Source organism: Calidris pugnax, unplaced genomic scaffold (genome assembly GCF_001431845.1).
Source record: "Calidris pugnax isolate Ruff unplaced genomic scaffold, ASM143184v1 scaffold9, whole genome shotgun sequence".
Lineage (NCBI taxonomy): Eukaryota > Metazoa > Chordata > Aves > Charadriiformes > Scolopacidae > Calidris > Calidris pugnax.
Window position 1 is genome coordinate 545,692 of NW_015090778.1, and position 10,960 is coordinate 556,651.

The 10,960-nt window shown below is 46.4% G+C and overlaps 1 protein-coding gene across 1 annotated transcript in view; it reads right to left on the reverse strand.

Moving 5' to 3' along the window:
• Positions 1–10,960, reverse strand: part of RNF213 (ring finger protein 213) — a 57,903-nt gene extending 46,943 nt beyond the window's left edge. The window contains exons 1-13 of the mRNA XM_014950133.1: positions 10,865–10,960; positions 9,648–10,322; positions 7,990–8,168; positions 6,812–6,970; positions 6,440–6,633; positions 5,935–6,212; positions 4,693–4,961; positions 3,630–3,815; positions 2,904–3,102; positions 2,191–2,246; positions 1,836–1,989; positions 1,220–1,375; positions 495–593 (exon numbers count right to left, since the gene is read on the reverse strand). Coding sequence (XP_014805619.1) covers positions 495–593; positions 1,220–1,375; positions 1,836–1,989; positions 2,191–2,246; positions 2,904–3,102; positions 3,630–3,815; positions 4,693–4,961; positions 5,935–6,212; positions 6,440–6,633; positions 6,812–6,970; positions 7,990–8,168; positions 9,648–10,211 — 2,493 coding nt within the window. The 5' untranslated portion in view covers positions 10,212–10,322; positions 10,865–10,960. The remainder of the gene's footprint in view (positions 1–494; positions 594–1,219; positions 1,376–1,835; positions 1,990–2,190; positions 2,247–2,903; positions 3,103–3,629; positions 3,816–4,692; positions 4,962–5,934; positions 6,213–6,439; positions 6,634–6,811; positions 6,971–7,989; positions 8,169–9,647; positions 10,323–10,864) is intronic.

Genomic DNA, 10,960 nt, shown 5'->3' on the forward strand with positions numbered 1-10,960 from the left:
ATGGCTTAAAGAATTTCACAACTGGTGGAAAAAGGAGATGAGGAGCTACACAAGTTCAGTTTAGAAGGGACCTACATGTTTGGATATGCATTTGGGAGCCTGGACAACACAATTTCTACAAAATGAAAAGAGACAAGTGCCAACTTTGCTTCTGTAAATCCTTGTGTGCTTACTTTACACCCACTCTTTCTTAAAACTATAGAAGAATTGCTCAAAGCATGCAGTTTCCTTTAAAGCATCAGGATATCATTCCCTGCTAGAAGCAGAGCAGCACCACAGCCAGTCGAGCTCTGACACCGAGAACACAGCACGGTACAGTTTCATCTCTAATTTTAGAGCCTCTAGAACATGGTTTATAACAGCAATAGCAATTTTTATCACCGAAGCCACGGTGTTTTCACGTGCCTATTTAGGCTTTAGAAGCTGTTCTCTAAGCACAGCAGACTGTCTCTCTGCTCTGGCCTTGGCAGTGCCTGCCTGATGTCCCCCCCTACCTCCTGAATCCTCCTCTCCAAATCCACAAGCAAAGTCTCCTTCCACGTCTCGGTGAACTGCTCGTCTGGAAAGCTAATCTTCAAAAACTCATTCCAGGCCTGTGGGTGAGAAGCAAACAAACCCAAAATGCTAAGTACCGAGATTTAATGTTCAAGTAAGTAAATTAAAAGAACTATGCCAAGGAGAGGCCCTGCGCTCCTCAGCCGGCCTGCGGTCCTTTCAGAGGTTGCCATCCAGAGAGCAGCACTCCCAGAGCTGCAAAAGCCAGCTTCTAAGCCCAGACAGTGTCAAAATGTCCCAGTTACTAGAGGAGACACTTGCATAAACCACTTCCACCTTGATGCTGGAAACTGGCCCCGGGAGGGCTGGGAGCTCTGTGGGCTGGAAGACCTGAAGGACAACCAGGACAACATGCAGGTGGGCGAGACAACAGCTCCAGCTGAACACCAACAAGGGGCAGCTCCTCATCCCAGCAACGTGTCTTGGAACAGCCAAGGAGAGCTCAGGTGAGGTGGGCAGCACCAGTTATACCGCTTGCTTTTCAGCCCAATAGTGTTTAAAACAACACAGCTTTTCAGCTCGGAGCCTGTACTGTCTGTCCCCATCTCACTCCTTACCCAGTTGCAGCAGCTACAGTAACCAGCAAAGAACCATTAAACTAAGGACTATACGGTTAAGCTACAGTAAAACCCCTTTTTATAGATATTATTAGAAGATGACAAACCCGAAGTTCCCAGTAAAAAGTGAACGTCACAGTCTGCAGGTGTTCTTTCAATAAATTTTTGCTTAAAGCACATCTGAACCAGGTTCGAGTTTCTCTCAGAGCTTCCTTGAATACTTCTACCACTGGAGCCTCCTGCACAGTGTCTCGTGGAGGCTGCTGCACACACGGGAGGAGGGGAAAAAAATGAGAATAGTTCAGCAGGAGAGCAACGTACAACTGATTTAAATAAGTATTTCTGAAAGGGAAGGTCTAGATGCATCCAAAGCACAAACACCCAGTGACAGAGACCCACCACTACTTGAATAAAGGACAGAGGGAGGGTGGGAAAATGCAACGCTTACAGATAGTTTATATTATAAAATGGTTATTAAAAAAAAAACCACAAAAAAGCAGACATAAACCAAAACCCATGACAGCCAACCTAGGCATTCGAACTTATTTTCAATAAGAATAATTAAAATCAGCTTTTTGAGAGTAGCACAAACTTGGTTAATTCAGACTTAATTTTTCCAAATCAAGAATGGATATGATCTAAAACCAGTCTGTTGTACCATTTTTGTAGTAATTCTAGATATCTTGCTCATTATCAACCTGTGAACAGTTCCTTGGTACTCACTGCTTGGGACTGAAGTTTGGCCACCTTTGAAACCATCGTGGCAGAAGTGGCAGGAATTGTGTACCACATCCCCAGCTTCAGGCACTTGCAGACCCTCTTGTGTATCTTGAGGCAACAGGTCAAGCAGGATTGCCAAAAGCCAGCTTCCAGAGCTCTGAAGGACAGAAGTAAAGAGGAAGAATTTTTTCTCTGTTCAGAAGGGGGGAAGCTGGGGGGAAGAAAAAAAAAAAAATAAATAAAAGCCCCACCAAATTCTATGCACACATTCAAGCTACAGCCATAACCCCACCCCACAGACACGGTGTAAATAAAAAGGATGATGCTCTCACAAAACACAAAAGCACACTTCAGTTACCTGGCCTGTTTCTCATCCAGGGTACACAGCAGTGCCTTTAGAAGACGATCTACATACTAAGAATAAAAAGACAGAAATATTAAACTGTGGAAGGAATTTTACAGACTGGTTTCTTGTTAGTTGAGGGGATGCCGTGAAAGAAGGAATTCAGTATTCTTCCATGCCCTCTCCAATGCTTTTATAAATACACTACAGAATTGCAAGAATTATTTCCTGGATGTCAGAGTCAACATACATAGCGCTTCTTACATTCCAGGGGTTTAAAATGTATTATATTCTTGCAAGGTGTAGTTCCTGCTGTCCTCACACAAATACAAGCATTTTCACAACAGGCAAGAAAATCTCTCAAACTGGCAGCATCTTGCCCAAACAAACCCAGAAGAGCTGTGCAAAAAGTAGTTTCAGGCAGCATTTGAGGATCTCAAGATTAAAATATTTGCCATCAGAGACCAAGAGGAAATCCAGATAAGCAGATCCTTCTCTCATCGACATCAACAACATTTTCTGCTACAGATAAACCCTCTAATCTTCTCCTAGGAGTGTCTCCTGCTTCAGAGCAACTATTTTTGCTTTTAGCTAAATTTTAAGCTCTTCATGCTCTGACCCACTGCCAACCACCTCCCCTACAGCGCCAGTTGGTTCTGCTAAAAGACACACCACAGCCCAGTTTCAGCCTTTTTCCATTCACTGAGTAAAGCTGCCAGAAGACAAACCTCATAAGTTCGCCATGGAAGGTCAATGTTCTCTAATCTGTAAGAAACTCCTTGAAGAGTGACTAACAAATCACTGGAGAAGCATCGGATAAATTCAACTAGGCTCTCCAGGGGCAGCACACACATCCAGGACTTGACCAGAGTCTTATCAAATTCCATCAAGTATTTCTTGTCTTTCATTAGTTGCAGTAGGGTCTCCCTGGAGGGAAGACAAAACAAAATCTTCAAGTTTTCAGGGTACAAAAGGCTAAGAGCTTGTTCAGCCCACGCAGGACTTCCATTCTCACTCCTGTGCTTAGTTCATTCACAGCTGAAGAGCAGAAGACCCCAAGACTCGGTGATTACAGAAGCCCAGTCAAACTACTGAGTTGAAGCACTCAAGGAAAATAAACTCCAGGTCTTTCTCAGATTCTGCACGAGGTGTATCAGGAGCTGCTTTAACTCACACCAGGCATCACCACCTGCATAAGCTGCTCCACAGCTTGCAGAGCTGTTTGTGCCTGAAAGGTAATATACTGCATAGCTTTCTATACTGTGGTGTGTAGCAGAGTCTGAGCAACCAGTATGGCCTGTGGTCATGCGTCCCAAATACCCGCCATCGACATACTACCTTTCTTGTTTTTTTAAAAACAAGGGTGAAAACAAAAAAAAGGAGGTAACGTAAGGTGGTCACCACTGACGATGACGTCAAGGCCATGGATAAAACTAGCAATTCTGAAGGCTTACCCCTGCTTCGTCCTTCTTTCAGCAAAGGGAAGCCCTTCCAGCCCTGCCCAGGTATCTTCCTCCATTGGCAAGTGCTCACGCCGAAAGGGAGCATCAAGGAAATGCAGAAGAGGGAGAACCCACACCCACTGGTCTACTTGGCAATCAATGCATCTCTGGCACAAGTTTGTCAGGTGAGCCTTCAAACTAAGAAAAATACCAAAAAGAAACACACAGAGTAAAACAATACCTTGTTACAGGGTTCAAGAATACCCAGGAGGGGGGAGAAGGCTACATCTCAATTTCGCCATGTACTTTCAATTAACTTCCAGTAATTATTTTAGCTCAATTTTGTCTTCATTGAAGAGTATATATGGTAAAAGTTTAAGACTCACATCTGTAATGTTACTTGAATCTCTATGCACAGACCCTACTAATACAGCACTAGAAACAAGCACCAATACTTTATCTACAGCTTCCACTGAGCCCTCCTGGTCAGCCAGAGCTGGGGGCACACAGCCAGGCATTCCAGGGACAATTCTCAGCCTCCAACAGGAAATTTAACAGCTGCAGCTGGGCAAGTGAACTAGAAACGCAAGTGCCAGATAAGCAGGTAGGTAACAGTCTAATAAGCAGGCACTCAGAGGAAAAATCAACAAAAAACCTGCAACGATGCACATCGGAGGAGACAAGAAGAATCCAAATGTGGCATTGAATAGTTTTAAGTCAACCTACTAATCTCACAACAGTGACAAGCTGTAATAAGGGAAATCCCATTTGGACAAAAGGAAAACATTTTTCACATCAAGAAAGAGGTACATGAGTGTCAGAGGGCCCCAGAGAGGTCATGCAATCTCCATCCCTGGTTTTCAGAACTCAGCTGCAACCTTGCCTGGGCTTTGGCTCTGCTGTGAGCAGGAGGTCAGAACACAGACCTCCAAAAATACCTTCAAATCTGATTCTTTTCAGATTGTCTGACACTAAAGATCCCAATCCCTTATTGTTTTATCACCAGGTGCTACACCTGCAGCAAAACCAGCCCAGTTAATTACCTTGTAAGCGCTCAAGTAACATACATACATACCTAGTAGCTGCTTCAAAAACCTTTGTGATTCGATGATGCTCATCCTGTATGGTCTGTTGTGACTCCTTATCCAAGCACAAGAGGCTGCACAGCCCAGCTAGGGCTTTTCCAGGGACTATCAGCTGAAACTGTTCCAGTACTGTGAGAATGGTGAGCCCCAGAGCTAGTTTACTTTTAATTACTGTGTCCTCCTGCGATGCTTTTGCATCTTCTGGGGCAAGGAAAGGAAGAGCTATTTTCGTCATGTAATCCCGCAGCAAATCATTCACCTAGGGTAAAGACAGGAAGAAACAAACCAACTACAGCATTAGCTCCCCAACAAGTCTTTTTCTTCTGAAGCTGTTTTCTTCTGCTGGTTACAGTGAGGACACTCAATAGCCCTGTACACCCCCCGACATGGTTGTACACCCAACACTGCTGTATGTCACCATCACACACCACAAGCAGGCTCCAGCTTAGCAACAGACTCAGGCTTGGGTGGGAGAGAGATTTCTGTCCTTACCCACAGCCCTCAAAAGCTACTCTGAAGTCACATCCAAGGGAACCATAGCCCTGTGGTGCTTGGTGATACCAAAATCACCCTTCTGAAACCCAGCAGTGACAGGAACCCCCAGTGGACTCTGCTGAGCTGGGAGGCTATTGCCATCTTGTGGCCTCTGCTGTGTCACCAGGAGGAGGGAGGCTGCGGAGAGTTAGACACAAGCAGCCCTGACACTGGTCCCAAGCCCCCCCCTTCCCCCCCCAAAAAAAAAGACAACATGACATTTCCACCACCTTTCATAATGATGGCAGGTAAGGGAGCCAGGACTCCAGACACCTTTTCTGCAACGCTGCTTAGAGTTGGACCAGGAAGAGCTTGGCTCAAAAAATAAGGCAGGCTCAGGATGCAAGTCGAGCATGTAGGAGTTGGTGACAGAGTGACTGGCAGCAAAACCAAAGGGCCAGGCTTAGGAAATTAATATCCAGACACAAAACCCACTGAAGCAAGAAGTCACCACACCACAGCTCTGCTGCTGACTGCTATGAGATGTTCAGGACAGCACTGAATCACAAAGGTGTGACCCGAGTTCCTGAGGCAGTTGGTGGCAGTCACCATGAAAGGAACCCCACTGATTCTGTGGCACCTGAACTTCTTGTCTGGAAAAGCAAAACTAACCCAAAAAGGTCAACAGCAAAATTAAAGTCCTGTGTTTAGTAGCTGAATGCCTGTTTTCCAGTATCTGTTAGAAGAAAACAGCTTACCTGCTGCGTGCCAAAGTCTAACTCTGTCCATTGCATCTCCCTGCCGTCATACACCTTGGGGTCTTTGGTAACCACATAAAACTGTTTCAGCTGGCAGAGGAAGCTTCTCAAATTGTTGAGGCTCCAGGTTCCAAGAATGCTGAAGATATTTTCTAACATGATATTCGCAGCTATTGTCTTCCCTTTCACCACGTCTTTGTTCTTACCAAACGGAATATACTTCCGCAAGTTTTTCGCAAAGGACGACTTACACACAATATCATCGTACTGATGCCATTCTGGAGTCAGCAACACAGATGAGAAACAGGAAACAATCACATGAGAAACAAACACAGGTTTGCACTTCCCTTTGCTCCTTAAGCTGCCCACAGAAATACCCACGCTGACCTTGAAGTTTCCAACTTCAGGTAGTGCTGTCTAACAACAACGCTAGTCCATAGAGAGATCACCCCACCAAGAAAAACAGGGATCACCCCAATAGGCAGATCCAGTTGGAAGAGCTCACCTCCATTGCTGAGCAAGCTGCTTTTTATGAATAAGCAGCGATTCACATAAGTATTTGATACTGAAGTCTTGTAAATAAATTCATATTCCTTTTCACCACCGGAAATCCAATATTTGTAAGGAATGCATTTATTCATGTTTTCTTTCGCGAGAGCTACAGTGCCTTCAATGAGGTATCCGTGTTCTCCTAGATGCCTAGGAAACACAAAACACAGCAAAGGACGTGTCAGCTGATCTATACACTTCCTTCTCCATCCTCCTCCGGTTTTAATAGGAATGATGATTATTCTTCCATGATGGAAGTTTAAATGAAGCACCCCATTGCATCCCGTTCTCCAGCGCCCGCACCCCTGCGTGTCCCTCGGGTACGTACTTGGTGCAGCTCAGCTCGCAGATGTTGTCCTTCCAGTCTGCGTAGGGAGTAACACCTTGCCCCCTGATGAACACTTTATGGACCTCAGGGTTTAGCTTGAAGTCTTTGGACAATATTGCATGGAAATATACCGTAACAACATCACTTGGGCTCACAGAACTACAAGAAAGAATCAGAAGGAAAACAGAAGTAATTCTAGTTTTTACTGTGTTTTTAAAAATTGCACAAAACATTATAAACTACAAATAAGATCCAAGCCACGCACTTACGGGATGCGAGACCCATGAGCTCTGTCAGTTCAGACAAACTGGTGCTACGTAAGAGGCCTCATGTAAAGCCCAGTGCAAAAAGGAAAAACGCTGCCTAAAGGCAGCATGAAATGCTCTGGCCATGACCATCAGAAAGGCAACAGAAACGTCTTACCCAGCAAAGTCACCTGAAACAGCCACTCTTTATCCCCCTTCCAGCTCACACACATTAAGCAAAACAAGCTACACTAATCAAAACAGCTCTTCATGCTATTAGAATCACGGAATTGTTTAGGTTGGAAGGGACCTTTAAGATCATCTAGTCCAACCATCAACCGAACCCTCATAAAAACCATCACTAAACCATTTCTCTAAGCACTATGTCAACTCATCTTTTAAATACCTCCAGGGATGGTGCCTCAACCACTTCCCTGCAGCCCATTCCAAGGCTTAATAACCCTTTAAGTTTAAAATTTTTTCCTAATATCCTCTGATATTAGGATATTAAGAGGATCTGAACCTCCCCCTGGTGCAACTTGAGGCCATTTCCTCTTATCCTATCACCTGTGGGTGACAGGGAGAAGAGACCTATTAACCTAATTATTAACCTGAAGAGTTACATGTGTAACACACACGCTGCTCCTAACAATAAGAAAATAAGGGCAATCTCAATTTTTTTATCCATCAGATACTCAAAAAGGTTCAAGTACCACGTGTGCCACGTTACCCAGTACGCGACCTCCACAGCAGCTCCCGATGACACACCAACTCTCTTTTGCATGAGTTTACCTCCTTTTTAAGGCAATTCTATTCCCATGACATGTGCAGGGTTAATCTTAGCACTTCCCCAGCCTTCACCTACAGGATCTGGCCTAAGGAGGGTAGAGGGCTCCAGGCTGAGGCGGGGGGGAGCAGCAGGGGTGTTCTCACCTTCCTTTAATCTTCTCTGCAGGCTTCTGCGTCCCTTGTTGCTTTTTGTCCTTGTAACTTTCTGTTACAGCTGAAGCATCACCATTTCTAGAAATCTCGGGTCCTTTGGTCTGACTTGTCTTCTCAGTTACTTCATGCACTTTCTCACTCGAGGTCTTTGCCTCCTTTGTGCTTTCACTCTGCGACAGGAAGACAAACAATACCCGATTAACCAGGAAACACTGGAAGGAACATCTGCAGAAACACCCAACACCCTCTTCAGTGGGACACCCAGAAATCACTGCACACCAGCCAGCTTTGTACTTCTGGAAATACTAATCCCTCATGGAGGGAAGGTGCTGGTTAAGGAAAATACAGCATGGACTGCAGGAGAAGTCCAACCCAAACTCATTGGTGCTGCGAGATATTAGTTGTTTAGCTCAAATATGTAAGTTTTAATTAGAATAAATTTCTTCGGGGTATAGCATGGTGCATTTATGCTGTTTGCCTAGATTTACTCGGCATGAGTTCCAGCTTTGCTGAAGCCTTTGGGCCGCAAGAGAGTTAATTTTCTCAGCAGTGCTCCCAGCAGCTGATACAGTGCTGTGTTTAGCCTTTTAGTAGGAAGGAAATGTCGATAACGCCCTCATGTTTTGGTGGTGTTTTCTCTAAGTCTGCAACTTTTCAGTTCCCCACATTCTGCCAGCGAGCGCAGGTGCAGAAGAAGCGTAAACCAGGAGATAAGGAGGTGACAGCCCTGGGCTGAGATTGCAAATCAACAGGATGAGAGCAGTCAACAGCCAGCCTGGGCACAGAGGGAGAATCCAAGAAGGTGTTAGAAGACCCCAGACCAAAAACCACCATTGGACTAAAAGTGGGGTGAACAGCGTGAGAAGCGTGTGAGTGGAGGGTGTAGAGATCACAAAGGCACAACTGCCCACGGATTTCTTTGTTTGACATCCCCCTCTGGAGACACCTAACTGGCTGACCCTGTCACTGTACCTTTCAATTAAATTATTTGGTTTTATAATATTCGACACCTGAGACTCTGCTGAGGGAAACCCAGGGTTGAGCCTGAAGAAGGAGGAAGCACATCCCCAGAGTAAGTGTGTGTGTGAAGAGTGAGAAGGGGCACCCAACACTTCCCTGGAGTCACCCCTGCAAAGGGACCCCGAGCAGTGACAGACTCGGGTGGGGAATGGGACTCCTTAGATTGGGATGTGAATGCTCGGGCAGCGGCTTCTCCTTTAACATCGGCAAGAAGCCAGGTCCATAAGCCACACACCCCCAGAGGATGGGGCAGGAAGGAAACAAAAGATCCAACAGCAATTCAGAGCTTTACAGGCCCATCCCTGAGTAAAGAACTGACACCTACATAGCGTGAAGGTCTCCTCCTTAGAGGAGATCCAACAGAGCTCACTGGAGCACACCTGGAAGAGAGACAAGCTCACAGCTCCTGGGGACAACTGAGCAACCCCTCGGCGAGAGGCTCTGCTAGAACTGACACACAGGAGAGCAAACCTCGAAAGAGAGACACTTCTAGTGCTCCCTGCTGTCACCCCGTATCTCCAGCCTTGTGGTCCTCAGCTTTATCAACAGCACAAACAAGTCATAGTTAAAGAGGGCAACTTTGAACACTCTGGTAAGGATTCAGCTGTGCTGGGGACTCACACACTTACCTTGGCCGTCGAACAGCTCGCTTTCTGCCTGCTCTCCTGTTTCTCCTTCCCAGCTGGAGAGCTGCTGTCCACCGGTGGAGCCTTTACATCTTGCCTGGGATGTCCAGCCCCAGGAATCACAGCCATACTTTTAGGCTCTCCCCTATCAGGAGACAACGTGGAGGGAAGACCCGCTCTCTGCTCCGTTGAGGGCAGCTTCTGACTGCTGCCCGAGGACCAGGAATCCATCCTGGTTCCTGGAAACTGGCCGGCATCAGGGGCACAACTGCCCCCTTCCACCTCACTCCTGGTACTTTCACTGGTCACCTCCTCCTTCGGGGCTGCAGAGCTTAGAGATGGGGCAGCCACGTTACCTGTGCTGCTCTGCTTTGGGGGGGTCATCACCTCTACGCTGCTCTCACTGCCTTCTGGAACTGCTTCCAGGCTTCCAGCTTCTTCCTTTCCCAAGTCATCCAATGCTTTCTTGCTTTCACGTGCTCCTCCACTCTCACCAGCAAGTACCTCAGCTCCCACTTTGGCTGCTTCACTACCTGGGGTTTGGATTTCTTGTGCAGTAACGCTCATATCAGGCAATTCTGTGGTTTGAGCTGGTGCTGTGCTTAGAGGAGGCAGAGAGTCTGGCTCCTGGGAGCTGGAAGAACCCTTCTTTGCTTTCTTCTTCTTCTTCTTCCTTTTCTATATTAAAAAAAAAAGAAGGAACAAGACAATGTCTGTTTATTCAGCATTGACGAGAAATTCTTCGTCACTTCCTCCACTGGAGCTCATACCAACATCTTCATGCTACACTACACTGGGTTAACGTGGAATGATCAGGAAGAGAAGGGACAAGACCAGCCACATCTTCTAGAGTAGGTAAAAAGCAAGTGACTCTCAAGAATTCTCTAAATTTAACATTCAAAACGCTCTCAGCAGGGAACACAGAGCAAGATGCTCACTAAGAACATCAGAGCAGTTACTAAGCTGGCTCCTGTACTGTTTCCCCAAATGCAGCACAGGGGCTGTCAGGGGGAGCTGCTCTGCTCAGCACATCGGCTCTCCCGATTCACCACACTTCACGTAAGCAAATACATCTACAGTTTGCCAAGGAACACAGGCCCCAGCACCCAGGTGCAGCCCAACAGGATTCAGGGTGATGCAGCCCAGCTTCACTGTTTGCAAAGGAGAGAGCAACAACTTACCAGCTACTCCTGCTCCTCAGCACCCACAAAGAGCCTTACCTTCTTCCGTGACTTCTGAGAAGAATCACCAGCCACACACTGAGGTGTGGGCTCTGAGCCATCGCTTGGAGCTGTTACACCCTCGAGCAGGGACGA